General features: G+C 40.2%; 1 protein-coding gene across 1 annotated transcript; it reads right to left on the bottom strand.

Moving 5' to 3' along the window:
- Positions 1 to 9,492: 9,492 nt before the first annotated feature.
- On the bottom strand, positions 9,493 to 18,643 carry LOC128353152 (uncharacterized protein KIAA0930; the record flags this gene model as incomplete). Its single annotated transcript, XM_053313833.1, has 8 exons — positions 9,493 to 9,724; positions 10,487 to 10,642; positions 11,430 to 11,589; positions 13,795 to 13,983; positions 14,905 to 15,045; positions 15,711 to 15,812; positions 16,355 to 16,432; positions 18,533 to 18,643. Coding segments are annotated over 8 exons (978 nt in total), but the record flags the coding sequence as incomplete, so codon positions are not given.
- Positions 18,644 to 18,684: the final 41 nt, after the last annotated feature.

Genomic DNA, 18,684 nt, shown 5'->3' with positions numbered 1-18,684 from the left:
CGCCTCGCCCTTGCCTCCCGCCCCTCCCATTCCTCCAACCCCTCCCATGAAGAGCTCCTTAAAAACTAAAACCACCACCGTGTAGAAGGGAAAGTGTGTATCAGACCAGTTATTATTATATTTTATTTTTTTTTCTTCTGTAAAACATGGACTCTGTTTCTTTTCCAAGTGTCCTTTGTGTGGCCTTCAGTCCGGCCTTCGGGGCGAGGCCTGCCGTCATCGTCTGAGAACATTTGTAAAGACATTTATTGGACAATAAAAAAAACAACGGAAACAAACTAAAACATGGCTGCTGCTTTTTTTATTTTCTGTGATTTGATTTTGTTTTTTTTACTCCAGAAAAGGTTAAAAGTTTGATTTCAGAGTTTAACAAGTGATGAAGTAGTTTTAGTTGAGTTTTATTTTGAAGGAATTGACTAGTTTTAGTGAGTTTAACAAGTGATGAAGTAGTTTTAGTTTAATTTTATTTTGAAGGCATTGACTAGTTTTTAGTCAGTTTAACAAGTAATGAAGTAGTTTTATTTTGAAGGCATTGACTAGGTTTAGTTGTTTTATTTTGAAGGAATTGACTAGTTTTTAGTGAGTTTAACAAGTAATGAAGTAGTTTTATTTTTATTTTGAAGGAATTGACTAGTTTTTAGTCAGTTTAACAAGTGATGAAGTAGTGTTTAGTTTTATTTTGAAGGCATTGACTAGTTTTAGTGAGTTTAAGTGATGAAGTAGTTTTAGTTTTCTGCTTTTGTGTATTTTTAATAGAAAATTGAATATTTTCGGAGGGTTTTGAAAATGTCTAAATTCCCATTTTAAAGTTTGGCTTCATTTTTCATTATTAATCAACTATTTCACTAATATCTGAGTATATCTTTTAGACTAATCAATTAATTGAGAACACAAGACTCTCAGCGCATGCAGTGTGTGTGTGTGTGTGTATTATCAACACACTACACTACACTCAGATATGCAGAAACACTTCAAAGAATAGCAAACAACCTGTTTTAAGAATCTCCACAATATCAAACATCCCAACAACAAATGTTTTCAGAGTCATAAAAAAACAACAATGCACATTAACAACACACACACACACACACACATTAGAGTAGTTCCCTTATGCAATGACCTTTCTCCTTGCAAACTCCTCCACAACATTGCTTAAATCCAGAGGGGTATTGCACGAAACCAGGATAAGGGATTAAGCCGGGATATGTTAGTTATCCTGGCTGAATTTAGCCTCAAGTCGGTTGCATGAAAGCAGGTTAAATTTATCCCGGCCCAGTTACTATGGTGATTTATTCTCTGCAGCTAGCCTGCTCCAGACCAGGCTAACAACCAGGCTAAGATTATTCTCAGGGATTTATCTGGCAGTTCTACTGTCAATCGTGTGACAAATTAATGGGTTTTACAGCATTTCCATGGTCTTTCTAAATATGTTGCATCATTTCAATTATCCTGCATTAAAATATTACAGATAGACTATATTGTCGTTTCATTAAAGTCTGTTGACTGTTTAATTGCAACAGTCATTTTATAGTCATTCATGTGGTATCATTATTGTGTATAATGTACAGTAGATTTACTTTGTACTATTTACTAGCCGATACTCACAATGTTACTTGGCTGCTTCTGAGGCTGAGCAGCATCTGGGTCCTGTTACACGTTATTTTCTATTAGCACCTAATCACTGACTTCATATCCATTATGGGCTAAATGAGCAAGACATATCCACAAAATTGACATGATACCTCAAGCCTGGAGTCCAGCAACACTGTCTCCTCATCTGCAGAAGTGCATCCTGCAGCTGCAGATGTGCCTTCCCCCTGCCCTACACCTAATTATAATAATTGTTTGCACTTAATTATATTTCCTGAGAAGCATGCACTTTTACTTGCCACATTTAAATCAAAGTGTTTAATTTAATTTAAATCAAAACTGTTGATTAGTGGGCTTGGACAGTAACTTCTTTAGTCCTTTAATTGTAATTTTGACAGTTCTAGTGGAGCACTGTTGTATAAATTATACTTTTTTTTTAAGTATATTTTTGGGCTTTTTGCCTTTGATGTACAGGTTAGTAGAGAGAGACAGGAAAACTGGAGAAAGAGAGGGGGGGGGGCTGACATGCAGGATAGGAGTGCTTGGTGCGGGATTTGAACCGGGGGCCCCTGCAGCGAAGACTATAGCTTCAACATATGGGGCGAGTGCTCTACCCACCGAGCTATACTTAACACGTTAATTGTATATTAATTGGACTACTTATGCATTGAGCCGGTCCGCGATTATATGCCAGGCTTTCTCTCTTTCCTTGATTACAGTGCTTTGTGCTTGTGTTGCCTTTTTTCTTATAATTTCTTTAACTTCATCATGAAACTCCATCAGGAGCTGTTTTTCAGCGGTCGTGAAGAATGACGCGCAACACCTTTCCATTTTCCAATCTGTGATTCTGTGATCGATGCCGTGGGTCTATTTGAGAATGCCGTAAACACGCACTTATCCCAGCTATCTACACCTGGCTTGACATAGCCGCGCCTTTTCATCCTGGCTCAGCAAACGTGCAACCAATTAAGCCAAGATGCGCCGGGCAGGCTAGATCAAGCTGCGCTTGCTCAGTTATCCTGGATTTCTTTATTCTACTTTTGTGCAATACCCCTCTGGTCTCTGACAGGTTCAGACTCTATTGCCAGTACAGTAATGAGAAGGACTTCCGGCTCATCTTTGATTCTCCCCAAATGAGAAAATGAGCGCTCCCCCTCACAGTTTGTCACCAGCACCGTGAGGAACATCCTCAAAGCCACATAAACATTAGGGAAGACTAACTGCAGGCCAAACTTCAACATGGTTTCAGCATGTTTGAAGGTGACTTGTCTGTTTCAGCCAACATGAAGGACCGGACCTGCAGACGCTTAAAACACGCTGTTCCGCCTACGGGACGGACCGGAAGTTGAGAGGTAGCTACAAGTTCTTCTGAATGTTTTAAACACCAACCCTTCAACATATATATTCATGCCGTACATTGTTAGAAAGCTTAGATTCCCCTGATTCATTCAAGACCACTCACGAATTATATGGTTGCTCACAGCCGTAATAGTATTAGCGGTTAGCTCGGCTAGCCACTCAGCTAAAGTAAGAAAAGCTATATTGCTACATACCTTCAAAGTCTTCCCTTTATCCACAACGATCATCTTATGACTCAGGACTTTCTGTACAGCTCGCCAAGTATCCATTCTGCTGAAATATGAAATCCGTTTTTCCTTCTTCTTCTTCTTCTTCTGGCCGACCAGGTGCATTAAGTGCAGGCGGGGAGTTCCGGTCCTCTGACATGAAGCCAACGTGGAGGTAACTTGGAGCTGCATTCTATCAAAAGGCCACCAGGGGGCGACCGTCTCTATACAAGTCAATGGAGAATTCAGCAACTTCTCACTTGATTTCTAACCTCAGTAAACGTTTTCAAAATGTGTTTATGGTCTCAATCGCTAGTTTAAAGCCTTCTTCAATGCAGTATGATGTTCATTTGGGACATTTTGGCCTCCCTGATTTTATATGTGATGATAAAGCAGGGTATGCATTAGGGCGTGGCTACGTCCTGATTGACAGGTTGATTGACCAAAGAAGCGACAACAGGCTGCAGTTATTTTCTGGTAATGTGTATTTCAATAAATAAATACAGGAAAATGTTCACACACACACAGAGTTTGGAAACTAAGCAACAGAAACATGAAAACTGATTAACATGCACATTAAACTTGTGTCTCGTGTACAAAAAGCAACGGTGAGAAGCGTCTGTGATGTACGAACACCAAAAAAAGAAACAAAACATTTTTAACAAACAGGTTTTCAAAAAGGTCCTAAAAGCGTTTTTTACAGTGCAAACTGTCACTCTGCTGTAATATCAAAGGTTTCTTAGTTAAAGCGGTTTCTCTGCTATCGGACAGCGTGGATACATTCAGCGGCAGGAACTAAAAACTACGTTAACACTGAGCGGCTTTGGCTCGTCCAAATAAAAACTAATTTAAAAAAGTGCCCTGTGGGATTTATTCACGATTTAAATCACAATACGGAGAAACACTGACTTTGATCGAGGATGGCTTCGTCTCTTCAGTGCAAATCAATCACCAATACGTTCCGATCAATAACAGCGATTCATCCGATCAGTAACGCTGATAACTGCGATATGTTCCGATCAATATCGCTGCTACGGTCCGATCAATAACGCTAATACGTCCGATCAATAACGCTGATAACTGCGATATGTTCCGATCAATAACGCCAATACGTTCGATCAATACCGCTGTTAACGTGATACTTTCCAATCAATAACATTGCTGATGATTCTGTTTCTAAAAACGTTGGGTCGGTTTATTTTCATCGCAGGTCGTTGGATCGTTAAAATGTAAAATCATCCAAATTCTTTAAACCGAACTTTTTCAGTTTTTTTGTTATAAAGGAATAATTTCACATAAACCGAAAGCGACGTATTTTCACATTTCAACGAAGAAGAAATTTAAGTTCCCAGAATAAATTATTAAAAATTTCATATTTACACAATTTTAGTGTTTATCAGATTTATTAATTAAATCTTATTTAACTGAATTGAGCGATAACGATGCTAGTTTCTAGAATTAAAGATGAATTCATCCTTTAATTCACTGAGTAAAAGTATATAAGGGCAAACTGTCTAAAAATAAAATAAATAATTAATGACGTCATAATTTTATGTGGAAATCCTGAAAATCGTAATTTAACGTTGTGATTTTATGCTAATTTTTACCCCAAAATTTGGCTCAAAATTGCTAGATTAAATTTTTATATGTGAATAATAATAAAAAAGTTTAATTTTATTTTTTAATATTAGTTTTTTTTAACCTAAAATATCACATTGTATTACAGCCACAGTTGCAGGGCAAAAAAAAAAGAACGTTAATGTAAATAAATTTAATTAAATAATTGTTTTGTTAAAATTTAGATTTTATTCACATAAATTTACAACTTTAAAATATTCAAACTTTAATCTCAATTCTTGAGATTTTCTTCCTCTTAATTTAATGGTAATACATAAGATTTGGATTAAAACATCTAAAATATCGTCTGATTATTAAATGCGATTAAATTTATAGAATTAAAACTAATAATTTAAAGGGCCACTGCGCAGCGTTTGGTGGCATCAGGCGGTAACGTTGCAGACTGAGAGCTGGTGTTTAGTTTGTCACTTCTGGACCTCCGTATGTAAATATAAAAAGGCTCTTTTTCTTATTTTCAGGTGATTAAACACTGATTTTAAGCTTAATTATGATTATTTTACTCCATTTCTGGTCCACTAGATGTCACTAAATTACACACACTGGCCCTTTAATGTGATTTACAGCGATACTAAATTAATTATTCACAAAGAAAACAAAAAAATGCTGATTTACAGAATTAATAGTGTAAATTAAGTTTGTGATTTTAGAGCTCTGGGAACTTTTTTAACCCTCCTGTTGCCCTCGAATCAAGGAAGGAACGGAGGGAGGAGAGGAAGAAGGAAGAAAGACAGGAAGGAATGTAGGAGGAAAGGAGGAAAGAAGGAAAGGACAGGAAAGAAGAAAAGGGAGGATGTAAGAAGGAAAGGAGGAAGTAAGAAGGAAGGAAAGGAGGGAGAGAGAAAGGAAGGAAGAAGGAAGGGAGGAAAGGAAGGAAGGTAGGAGGAAGGAAGGAAAGGAGGAAAGGAAAGAGGGAAGGGAGGAAGGAAGGAAAGGACAGAGGAAAGAAGAAAGGGAGGAAGAAGGAAGGAAGGAAATGAGGAAGGAAAGGAGGAAAGGAAAGGAGGAAAGGAAGGAAGGAAATGAGGAAGAAGGAAGGAAGGAAATGAGGAAGGTAGGAAGAGTCCCGGGAGGCCGACAGGAAGCTTAAAGATATTTTTGTTGATTAAAAACGTTCCGAACAGCTTCGGTCGTGTTTCGTCGGCTGGTTTCTGATTGAATCTAAAGTTTTTATGTTTAGTTTTTAAATGAAATGAAGAAAGTTTAAATAAAAAGGTTAAAAGTGAACGAGTTCTGGTTCCGAGTCCGATTTAAGGCTTCAGGAGCACGAAGGGAAACATCAACGGACTCGATCACATCGTCGGTCAAACATGAGACTTTTTATCATTTCCTGTTTTCTGCAAATACAAAATAAAAAGATCTGAAGCTTTTATTTCTCTTTTACCTCCAGGGAGGAATGAAGGAAAGGAGGAAGGAAGAAAGGACGGAAGGGAGGGAGGAAAGGAAAGGAAAGGAAGGAAGGAAGGAAAGGACAGCACAGGACAGGAAAGAAGGAAGGGAGAAAGTAAGAAGGAAGGAGGGAGAGAGAAAGGAAGGAAGGAAGGGAGGGAGGAAAAGACAGAGGAAAGAAGAAAGCACAGGACAGGAAAGAAGGAAGGGAGGAAGTAAGAAGGAAGGAGGGAGAGAGAAAGGAAGGAAGGAAGGGAGGGAGGAAAAGACAGAGGAAAGACGAAAGGAAGGAAGGGAGGAAGAAGGAAGGAAAGAAAGGACAGGGAAGAAGGAAGGGAGGAAGTAAGAAGGAAGGGAGGAAGGAGGGAGAGAGAAAGGTAGGGAGGGAGGAAGAAGGAAGGAAAGGAGGAAGGAAGGAAGGCATTTCCTGTTTTCTGCAAATACAAATAAAAAGATCTGAAGCTTTTATTTCTCTTTTCTTTTCTTATTTTACTTCCTGTTTCCCTTTTTTCTTCTTCTGTGGTATTACTTCAGGAGTTTTTCAAGTCTCTTCCAGTTGGTTAGTTGCAGGTTTTTTTCCAGAGCAGTGAAAAAAAAGTCAGTTTTCTTTCTTCCTTTTCTTTTTTTTTTTTTTTTGTCCTTTTTTTTAACTCAGTGGTGAAAAGCCACAAAAAAAGAAAAAGAGACTTACAGCTCAGCTCATTTATCAGATCATTGTAGTATTTGGGGTCAAATCCATCACGTTTTTAAGAGTGAAAAATAAAAAATATTCACATTTAACATCGAGAGAGAGAAATTCGTAAAAAGCTGACGTCGATTTTTGGCTTTAAATCAGCGAAAAAAGACAAAAATAATAAATAATGAGAGAAAAAGTTGAATTAGTTATTTCTCTTATTTTATTATTATTATTATTATTTTTAACTGACTTTCTGATTTTTTCTAGTAAAAAATGTTTTTATTTTTTTTTTAGTATCAAAAACAGAAAAATTGTAAAACACTGAAAAACACCATCGATTCATTAATTTTTTTTTTTTTTTTAAATTTTAAAAACGATTGTTTAGTTTTTCTTTTTGTCAAATACGAGACGTCAGATAAACGTTTAATAGAAATTACAGTAAAGTGTTTGATATTCAACATGTCCTCAAATAATGTGAGAAAATATTAATGAAACAGTGGAAAGAGTTTTAATTGTAAAGGATAAAAAGCTGAAAGAAGAGAAAAGGTGCTTTTATTCTGAAAAGACTTAAAGTTTTATTTTCTGGAGGATAATAATTAATGAGCTTCTATTATTATTTTAACCCTCCTGTTGTCCTCAGGTCAAGGAAGGACAGAAGGAAGGAAAGGAAAGGAGTAGGTAGGTAGGAAGGAAGGAGTAAGGAAGGACAGAAGGAAGGAAGGAGTAAGGAAGGAAGAAAGGAAAGGAGTAAGGAGAGAGGGAAGAAAGAAGAAAGGAGTAAGGAGAGAGGGAGGAAAGGAGTAAGGAAGGAAAGGAGGAAAGGAGGAAGGAAAGGAGTAGGTAGGTAGGTAGGAAGGAAGGTAGGAAGAAAGTAAGGAAGGAAGGAGAGAGGGAGGAAAGGAGTAGGTAGGTAGGAAGGAAGGAAGGAAATAAGTAGGAAGGAAGAAGGAAGGAAGGAAAGAAGGAAGGAAGGAAAGGAGGGAGAGAGGGAGGAGGGAGCAAAGACAGAGGGGAGGAGGGGAAGAAGGAAGGAAAATTTTAAAGAAAGAGGGAAGGAAGGAAGGAAGGAAGGAAGGAAGGAAGAGTCAAAAGAGACGGGGTCAATTTGACCCAGGAGGACGAGAGGAAGGTTAATAAGATTAGTTTTTATTTCTCAGATTCATCCACAGACACAGTTCATCTGTCAATTAATTAATTAATTAAGTGTCTAAATCTGTGATAAATGTCTGTTATAATCCTCCAGAGTCTTTTAATGTCTTATTTTATCCCAAATATTAACTTTAGTGTCACTTCAGACAGAAAAAAGAATTAAATCGTCACATTTGAGCAGCTGAACTTCAGGTTTTTTACTCTTATTTTGAAAAGATTTGTTCTTATTTCACCCACAAAATGTCTAAAACGTTAATAAATGTGTTATAATGCTATAAAATCACCGTTAGAACATGTTGTTTGCTTCATATTCTATCAAACAGTGGTTGTGAATGTCTTTCTCTCCCCATAAATAAATAATATACACTCTGAGAGCTTCATTAAGGATGAATTAACACGTAGAAATGAGGGTTTATGGATGTGAATCGGTGCAGAGATTAATTATTAATACAGTATATAAAGAGTTAAACTGTCAGTTAGCTAATTAATGTCTGTTATAATCCTCCAGAGTCAAAGGTTGTGTCTTTAAATGTCAAAAAAAACAAATTATTAACTTTAAATCATCACGTTTGAGCAGCTGAACTTCAGGTTTTTACTCTTATTTTGAAAAGATTTGTTCTTATATTCAAATTAAAATCAGCTGAGTGACAGAAAGAGATGATTTAAACTATAAATATTAATTTTATGCTCTTTTTTTGACACATAAAGCAACTTTTTACCATCTGAAGCAAAACTTTAAAAAACATTATTTATTTATTAATGTTAATCAATGAACTGAATTGATCTCATGGATATGAATGGATGGATTTGACCCCCGTCAGAATAAAAGCAGTCTAACGTTTTATTTTTCACACTTTTTTCACTTTAAAAGAAGTCGGACGCAGACTTCCTGTCGCCTCCCGTCGGCGCCGTCGTCATGGTAGCGTCGTCGTAGCGTCGTCGTCTAAAAGCAGAAACTCTTTGTGTGTTTTTCTGAAGGCGTCTCAGTGAGTAAAGCAGCAGGATATTTACAAGTAGAAGAAGAAGAAGAAGAAAAAAAAATCAGAGTTCAGCCAACCCGCCTCTCCACGCTGAGGTCATGTGACACTGAAGGGGAGGGGCCCGTTTCCATGGAGACGGCCCCGACAACGCCAGCAGGGACACTTAAAAAGAAGAAGAAGAAGAAGAAGAAAAAACGAAAAAACACATTCTTCACATCCTTCCTGATCAGAGTTCAAGCCAACCCGCCTCTCCACGCTGAGGTCATGTGACACTGAGAGGAGCCCGTTTCCATGGAGACGGCCCCGACAACGCCAGCAGGGACACTTAAAAAGAAGAAGAAGAAGAAGAAGAAGAAGAAGAAGAAAAAAAAGACGAAAAAACACATTCTTCACATCCTTCCTGATCAGAGTTCAGCCAACCCCGCCTCTCCACGCTGAGGTCATGTGACACTGAAGGGAGGGGGGGCCCGTTTCCATGGAGACGGCCCCGACAACGCCAGCAGGGACACTTAAAAAGAAGAAGAAGAAGAAGAAGAGGCACTTCTCGGATGGCTGGTTTGTGTGTCGTCCCTCTGAACGTCCTCCAGCTGAAGCAGATGTTCTGGTTGTTGTTCTCGGGCTGGACAGCAGGGGGCGCCGTCGCCTCAGCGGCCTGATGCAGGAGGCACTTGGTAACGATGAGGACAGATGTGAGCTCTGCTATGTCATCAGGATGGGCTTCTGCCTCACCTCCAGGATGTCTGACACACACACACACACACACACACACACACACACACACACACACACACACACACAGGAAACATCTCTTTATTAACACAATAAAAGTCTAAATGTTCAAACACAGTGACATTAAACTATTTCTAATGTACGGATTAGAAAACAGATATTTATTTTGTTGTTTGCCTGAAAGAGGAAAGTAAGAAATAAAAAGAAGTGAAAAAGGAGGAAGAAAGAAAAACAATAGAAGGAAAATATGTGTGTTGTGTATATGTATATATTTTGTTTTTTTGTTGTTTTTTAAATTTAATTATTATTTATGTATTTATTTTATTTATTTTCTATTTTTTTATTTCTTTTTTTTTGTTTTTAAAAAAAAATTCTATTTCTATTTTTTTTTTCCTCCTATAATTTCTATTTTGCCGTAAACCACTGCCGATTTGTTTTTGTTTCACTATTTTAACATGTTTGAAATAAACGAAATAAACGTTTTTAGCACCTATACAAAAATATAACATAATATTTTCTTTTTTGTGCATTTTGTGCAGTCAAATTTCAGAATAAAATACAAATAAAAATTGGAATTAATGAAGGACAGGTTGGTCAGTGATTAACAGGTAGTACAGTGTAACTCTGAGCCTTGATGTTGGTTCGTACCTGCGGTGGTTAACAGGTATTAGAGTCAGCGTGTGTTGGTGTGTGTGTTGGCGTGTGTGTTGGTGTGTGTGTGTGTGTGTTGGCGTGTGTGTTGGCGTGTGTGTGTGTGTTGGCGTGTGTGGTACCTGCGGTGATGCGGTGCAGCGGCAGCGTGACGTAGGTCAGGTGAGAATACAACAGGAAGAAATCTTCGGTCCGGTTCAGTTTGAGCCACGACCCGACCAGAGAGCGACCGGTTCCCGACAGAGAGCGAGAGCGCAGGTTGGTCGCTGTGTGAAGATCTGAAACATCAAATATGATCGTTTAGCTTTTATACACGAATACTTCGATTAGGAAGGTAAGGGAGGAGGGAAGGAAAGACAAAAGGAAGGAAGGAAGGAAGGACAGAAGGCGTTTAGCTTTTATACACGAATACTAATAACCCTACAGCAGAGGAGTCAAAGTCATCTTCATTCAAGGGCCGGATCATTAAAAAGATGGAGGGAAGGAAGGAAGGAAGGAAAAGGGATTAGGAAGGTAAGGGAGGAGGGAAGGAAGGAAGGAAGGAAAAGGGATTAGGAAGGTAAGGGAGGAGGGAAGGAAAGACAAAAGGAAGGAAGGAAGGAAGGAAGGACAGAAGCAAGGAAGGAACGAACGAACGAACGAAAAGGGATTAGGAAGGTAAGGGAGGAGGGAAGGAAAGACAAAAGGAAGGAAGGAACGAAAAGGGATTAGGAAGGTAAGGGAGGAGGGAAGGAAAGACAAAAGGAAGGAAGGAAGGAAGGGAGGAAGGAAGGAAGGAACGAACGAAAAGGGATTAGGAAGGTAAGGGAGGAGGGAAGGAAAGACAAAAGGAAGGGAGGAAGGAAGGAAGGAAGAAGGATTAGGAACGGAAGGACAAGGAAGGAAGGACATTTATAGACGTTTGCGGAAAATTAAAGTTTAAAGAAAAGGTCCAAATTGAAGTTTGTGTTTGATAAAGATTAATAATGTTCATGAGGAAGTGATCAGATGTTACGGAGCTAAAAATAGACAAACTTGCAGCGAGACCAGTGTGACCAGTCTGACCAGTGTGAGCTCCAGTTTTACCTTCGTCTTCCTCCTCCCTGAAGAACTCCTCGCTGTCGTTGGCAGAGTGAGACTTCTTCATCTCGGCGATTCGGTTTCGGGGCATTTTACGCCTCAGCGACGGCGAGAAGAAGGACGGCCGGTTCCTCTCGGGGGTCGGCGGCGTGCTGAACGACGTCACCTGAACGCACCGTTAACAAACAGGAAAATACACATCAATACACAATGACTGGTTTCAGGTTGTGTGTTTAATGTGTGTGTTAAGTGTGTTATGTGTGTGTGTGTGTTATGTGTGTAATGTTATGTGTGTAATGTGTGTGTTATGTGGTATGTGTGTAATGTGTGTGTAATGTGTGTGTTATGTGGTGTGTGTGTAATGTGTGTGTTATGTGTGTGTATGTGTGTTATGTTATGTCTGTGGGTCGGCGGCGTGCTGAACGACGTCACCTGAACGCATCGTTAACAAACATGAAAATACACATCAATACACAATGACTGGTTTCAGGTTGTGTGTGTGTTATGTTGTGTAATGTGTGTGTGTTAAGTGTGTAATGTTATATTATGTGTGTGTTGTGTAATGTTATGTTGTGTGTGTGTTGTGTAATGTTGTGTAATGTTGTGTTATGTGTGTGTTGTGTAATGTTGTGTAATGTTATGTGTGTGTGTGTGTTATGTGTGTTATATTATGTGTGTGGGTCGGCGGCGTGCTGAACGACGTCACCTGAACGCATCGTTAACAAACATGAAAATACACATCAATACACAATGACTGGTTTCAGGTTGTGTGTGTGTTATGTTGTGTAATGTTATATTATGTGTGTGTTGTGTAATGTTATGTTGTGTGTGTGTTGTGTTATGTGTGTGTTGTGTAATGTTGTGTAATGTTGTGTTATGTGTGTGTTGTGTAATGTTGTGTAATGTTATGTGTGTGTGTGTGTTATGTGTGTTATATTATGTGTGTGGGTCGGCGGCGTGCTGAACGACGTCACCTGAACGCATCGTTAACAAACATGAAAATACACATCAATACACAATGACTGGTTTCAGGTTGTGTGTGTGTGTGTGTGTAATGTGTGTGTGTTAAGTGTGTAATGTGTGTAATGTGTGGGGGTCGGTGGCGTGCTGAACGACGTCACCTGAACGCATCGTTAACAAACATGAAAATACACATCACTATAAATATATGGTTTCTTTCAGGTTGTGTGTGTGTTATGTTGTGTAATGTTATGTGTGTAATGTTGTGTAATGTTATGTTGTGTGTGTGTTGTGTTATGTGTGTGTTATGTGTGTTATATTATGTGTGTGGGTCGGCGGCGTGCTGAACAACGTCACCTGAACGCACCGTTAACAAACAGAAAAATAAAATAAATATCACTATAAATATATGGTTTCAGGTTGTGTGTGTTATGTGTGTAATGTGTGTGTTATGTGTATATTATGTGTGTGTAATGTGTGTGTTATGTGTGTTATATTATGTGTGTGTAATGTTATGTGTGTATGTGTGTGTTATGTGTGTAATGTTCTGTGTGTGTAATGTGTATGTTGACATATGCAGGGTTTTTCAAAATAAAAGACATTTAGTGAAACTGTGACGTCATCAGTGTTTATATTCTCACTTCTGTCTCTGTCTTTGGATCCCAGTGTGTAATGTGTGTAATGTGTGTGTAGTGTGTGTGTTATGTGTGTATTAGGTGTGTGTAGTGTGTGTGTAGTGTGTGCGTTATGTGTGTATTAGGTGTGTGTATTATGTGTGTGTAGTGTAATGTGTGTGTAGTGTGTGTAATGTGTGTATTATGTGTGTATTAGGTGTGTGTAATGTGTGTGTTGTGTGTGTATTATGTGTGTATTAGGTGTGTGTAATGTGTGTGTAGTGTAATGTGTGTATTAGGTGTGTAAGGACAGACTCTTGAATAAATCATGAGTCCCGTCCAGTCGTATGAATTATTGACGCTGACCTGGTTTCATGAAGCTTCGCTCTCTGTTCTGGTTTCATGCAACAGGAAGTGAAACTAAACCCCTCCACATTAATGCTCACTTCCTGTTTTAAAAATCTAATGGAAAAATAAAATAAAAGCTGCTGCGACGGAACAAACAGGAAGTGAGGACTTCCTGTTTGGGGAGTTCAGGAGAAGTGAAGGTGTGTGTGTGTGTGTGTGTGTGTGTGTGTGTGTGTGTGTACGTGTGTGTGTGTGTGTGTATATATATATATATAAGTGTGTGTGTGTGTGTATATAAGTGTGTGTGTGTGTGTGTGTATATGAGTGTGTGTGTGTGTATATATGAGAGTGTGTGTGTATATATGAGTGTGTGTAAATATAAGTGTGTATATATATAAGTGTGTGTGTGTGTGTGTGTGTGTGTGTGTGTGTGTGTGTTCTGTCCTCACCCTCTCGTGCATGGGTGACACCTGGTCCTCCTCGGTGCCGCAGGGCGACGTGTCACCCGTGGGCACCCTGCTGACGGCCATCTCAGCGTGACCTTTGCCCTGCGGACCCTTCATCCTCACAAACTCCATGTTGTTGTATTTATAGAAGCCGAAAGACATCCGCTGAGCCATTTTAGCCGCGACGCTCACCTGCACGAACACAACCAGCACAACGTCAGCTGCTTTTTGCCCCCCTAAACGTGCCCCAAAAGTCACCAAAGTTTGCCCGCAAGCCAGACCCGGCAAAAAATTTGATATTTTATGGTTTGCATAAATGGGCGTGGCAAAATGGCTCTCTAGCGCCCCCTGCAAAATAAAGAAAATCGAGCCCCTCGCCACAGATTGACATAGAGAAACGAAACTCGGTACACATGTTCATCATGTCAAGACGCACCAAAAAGTCTCTTGGACACACACCAGGCGCGGAGCCAGTGGCTCGTCTCAGAGGGGGCGGGGGCTTCTAGTGGGCCCTTATATACTATTGGCTGTATCGAAATGCAAGATGAGCCTCTTTTATAGAAAGAACCTACATCAGAGCCTTATCAGAAAGTCTGCCATTAAGTCACGTTTGCTTTTTACACAGAACCCAATGGAAACGGTTTATGCCGCACCTGTATGTGATTTTACACAGTGAGTCTGCTTTTCAGATTCATTCAGAGGTGAGACAAGTTTGGAACCTTATAAGGATCCAAAGGCTGCTGTGCAGTTAACACTTCACCCTGCATCTAATCTGCGGTAGGCTAACTGGCTGCTGTCCAAAGAGACTGAATAAACAGATTTATCACCAAAAAGAAAAAACTTACTTTGAACCATAAAATATGCAATAAAATCATAGATTAACGAAAGAGACTCAATTAAACATAAAACAAAGTAAATAGCATCCGACAGAAGACACTGCAGCAGAGGTTGCGCTAGACTTTTTCATTTTCTGTCACCTGCTGCGCCAGAGTCCAACTTTGGACTTTACTTTTCCTTTTTTTTTGTGGGGGGGGGGGGAGTTCATCAGTATGGTGGCGGCCACACCCTCTGCCCCCCCACCGGCTATTTTACAATTGGGCGGCCGTCTCTCACCCGGTTGTCGTAGACTTTCTTCAGCGCCTCGTAGCGGATCGATCCCTGGAAGATAACTCCCTGGAAGGTGTTGCTCTTATCGCTCGCCACCAGCTCCACACAAACCATCTCGCCCTCGCCAACCGTCATATCGCTGAACACCTGCACGCAAACAACGGCCCACCAGGTTCAGATTGAATTTAAAATGTGAAAATAAACGTATGAATAACTTCACACATTCTTTTTTTGTGGACCCAGCATCAAATTTCTGCTTTTAATTCAGGAAGGAAGGAAGGAAGGAAAGAAGGGAGGGAGGGAGGGAGGGAGGGAGGAATGAAGGAAGGAAGGGAGCGAGGGAGGAAGGAAGGAAGGAAGGAAAGAAGTAAGGGAGGAAGGAATGACAGAAGGAATGAAGGGAGGGAGGAAGGAAGGAAGGAAGGAAGGAAGGAAGGAAGGAAGGAAGAAAGGAAGGGAGGGAGGAAGGAAGGAAGGAAGGAGAATATATTAGAGGATTATGGCAAAAATGTCTAAGTGGTGTAACCATAAAAACTTTGGAAGGACAGAAGGAAGGAAGGACGGAAAGGAGGGAAGGAAGGAAGAAAGGAAGGGAGGGAAGGAGGGAGGGAGGGAGGAAGGAAGGAAGGAAGGAAGGAATGACAGAAGGAATGAAGGAAGGGAGGGAGGAAGGAAGGAAAGAAGGGAGGAAGGAAGGAAGGAAGGGTTAGGGTTAGGGAGGTCTATGCCTGCATTATAACTTTTGGCACTACATTTCCCATCATGCTTTGCAGGATTAAAACAGAAATGTAATATCACCATAGAGTCTTTACCTCCTCGAAGTTGTCGATCATGAAGAAGATGTTTGGGTAGCTCATCTTGGACTCTTCTCCTTTACTGTCCATGGCGTGTTTGCTGGGAGACGCGAACACTTCCTGAGAGAGAAGAAGGAAGGAAGGAAGGAAGGAAGGAAGGAAGGAAGGAAAGAAGGAAGGAAGGACATAAGGAAGGAAGGGAGGGAGGAAGGAAGGAGGGAAGGAAGAAAAGAAGGAAGGAAAGAGGGAAGGTAGGAAGGGCGGAAGGAAGGAAGGGAGGGAGGAAGGAAGGAGGGAAGGGAGGAAAGAAGGAAGGGAGGGAGGAAGGAAGGAATGAAGGACAGAAGGAAGGAAGGAGGGAAGGGAGGAAGGAAGGAAGGGAGGAAGGAAGGAAGGGAGGAAGGAAGGAAGGGAGGGACGGAGGGAGGAAGGAAAGAAGGAAGGAAGGAAGGAAGGAAGGAAGGAAGGAAGGAAAGAAGGAAAAAAGGAAAAAGGAAGGAAGGGAGGGAGGGAAGGAGGGAGGGAGGGAAGGAAGGAAGGAAGGAAGGAAGGAAGGAAGGAAGGAAGGGAAGGAGGAAGGAAGGAAGGAAGACGTCTCCGTTAACAGCTGCTGTGATGAATGAGGCCTGAAACCAGCTGATTGCAGAGCTGCTTCTTCTTACCTGACACTTCTTCTTGTGGATGTGGATGTCTCCTGCGTCTGAGCGCGTGCAGACGGCACACGTCACCACGTAGTCCAACTGGAAGGAGACCGACGGTTTCAGGTTATTTTAAACATTAGAGCCACAAATAACAGATTACTTTTTATTATCAATTCATGTGTCGAATAGGGAGTCAAATATCACCACACTTTTGACCAAAAACCTCGACCAAATCTTCATCTTCTATGTTTCAACGTTAGAGTGTTTTTACTACCAAAGTCTTTTTGTTACTATACTTCCACCATAGCGAAACATATATATACTATATATACTATACAATATATATATATACACACACTATATATACTTCCACCACAGAGAAACAGGAAACACTAAGAGGAGATATGATGCTAAATGCAACTACTACAAGTACTACTTCTACTACTACTACTAAAAGTACTGCTACTACAATTACTGCTACTACTGTTACTATTACTACTACTACTACTGCTACTACTACTAAAAGTACTACTACTACCACTACTGCTACTACTACTACTACTAAAAGTACTACTACTACTACTACTACTACTACTGTTACAACTACCACTAGTTCTATAAGGCAAGGCAAGGCAGTTTTATTTATATAGCGCATTTCATACACAATGGCAACTCAATGTGCTTTATATAAAACAGAAAAACATGTAATTTGAGAAACATTAAAACATAAAATTAACACCCCCCCCCACCCCCACCCCCAAAGTACAGAAAAATAGAAAGAGAGAAATAAAATGCTAGAATAGAGCATTAAATATAAGATTGCAGCATAAAATAATAAATTAGCTTTAAAACCATTAAAAGGACATAGAGTGCAAATGAAAGATTAAAATGTAAAGTGCTTTAAAAGAGCTCAATCATAAGCTCAGGAGAAGAGAAATGTTTTTAACCTGGATTTATAAATGGTTTCAGTTCTGCTGGTAGTTTGTTCCAGTTGTGTAAAAGCTGCTTCACCATGTTTAGTTTGAACTCTGGGCTCAACTATCTGACCTGAATCAGTAGATCTCAGAGCTCTGGGCTCAACTATCTGACCTGAGTCAGTAGATCTCAGAGCTCTGGGCTCAACTATCTGACCTGAGTCAGTAGATCTCAGAGCTCTGGGCTCAACTATCTGACCTGAGCCAGTAGATCTCAGAGCTCCGGGCTCAACTATCTGACCTGAGTCAGTAGATCTCAGAGCTCTGGGCTCAACTATCTGACCTGAGTCAGTAGATCTCAGAGCTCTGGGCTCAACTATCTGACCTGAGTCAGTAGATCTCAGAGCTCTGGGCTCAACTATCTGACCTGAGTCAGTAGATCTCAGAGCTCTACTGGGTTTATATTCTACTAACATGTCATTCATGTGATTTGTAGACCAGTAGCAGAACTTTAACTGGGAGCCAGCCAAGTAAAGTTTTAAAATATTTGGAATGCTAATTAGGACATCCAGTTTGTTTTTGATGCTTATTCGTGCATCGTTTACATGATTTCATATATTTAAAATCTATTCTATAGCTGACTGGGAGCCAGTGTAAAGACTTTAGAACTGACTGGGAGCCAGTGTAAAGACTTTAGAGCTGACTGGGAACCAGTGTAAAGACTTTAGAACTGACTGGGAGCCAGTGTAAAGACTTTAGAACTGACTGGGAGCCAGTGTAAAGACTTTAGAACTGACTGGGAGCCAGTGTAAAGACTTTAGAACTGGAGTAATGTGCTCTGATCTCTTTGTTCTGGTTAAAACTCGAGCTGCAGAGTTCTGAATGAGCTGCAGCTGTTTAATGCTTTTTTGTGGGAGTCCAGTCAGAAGACCGCCTTCCTTCCTTCCTTCCTTCCTCCCTCCCTTTCTTTCTTTCTTTTTTCCTTCTTTCCTTCCATCGCTCCTTCCATCTTTTTAATGATCCGGCCCACATGAGATCAAATTGGGCTGTATGTGGCCCTTGAATGAAAATGAGTTTGACCCCTCTGCTTTGGACTCTTCAGGTGAAGTTGTAATAATGGATCCTGAACATGATTGCCTTGTTGTGAACCTACTCTTTGACTCTTTGGCACCTTACTTGTTCTTTGTTGTTTGTCTACTATTCCTGTAATAAGTGAAAAAACAACTATAATGACATCACTGTAATAACTGCTTTATCTAAACATGTGTGCTGATCAGCTGATCACCTTCTGCAGGATCAGGTTCAGGTACACGCTCTCCTCCCAGTCGATGTCAGGGTCACCGAGGCCCGGCAGCTTCTTAGAGTCCTTCCTGTACACCTCCACCTCCACCTGACACACACACACAGAGACAGAGAGAGAGAGAGACAGAGAGGGAG

The sequence above is a fragment of the Scomber japonicus genome, chromosome 23 (assembly GCF_027409825.1).
Source record: "Scomber japonicus isolate fScoJap1 chromosome 23, fScoJap1.pri, whole genome shotgun sequence".
In the NCBI taxonomy this organism is placed as follows: Eukaryota; Metazoa; Chordata; class Actinopteri; order Scombriformes; family Scombridae; genus Scomber; species Scomber japonicus.
This window is presented reverse-complemented; position numbering and strand designations above follow the sequence as displayed.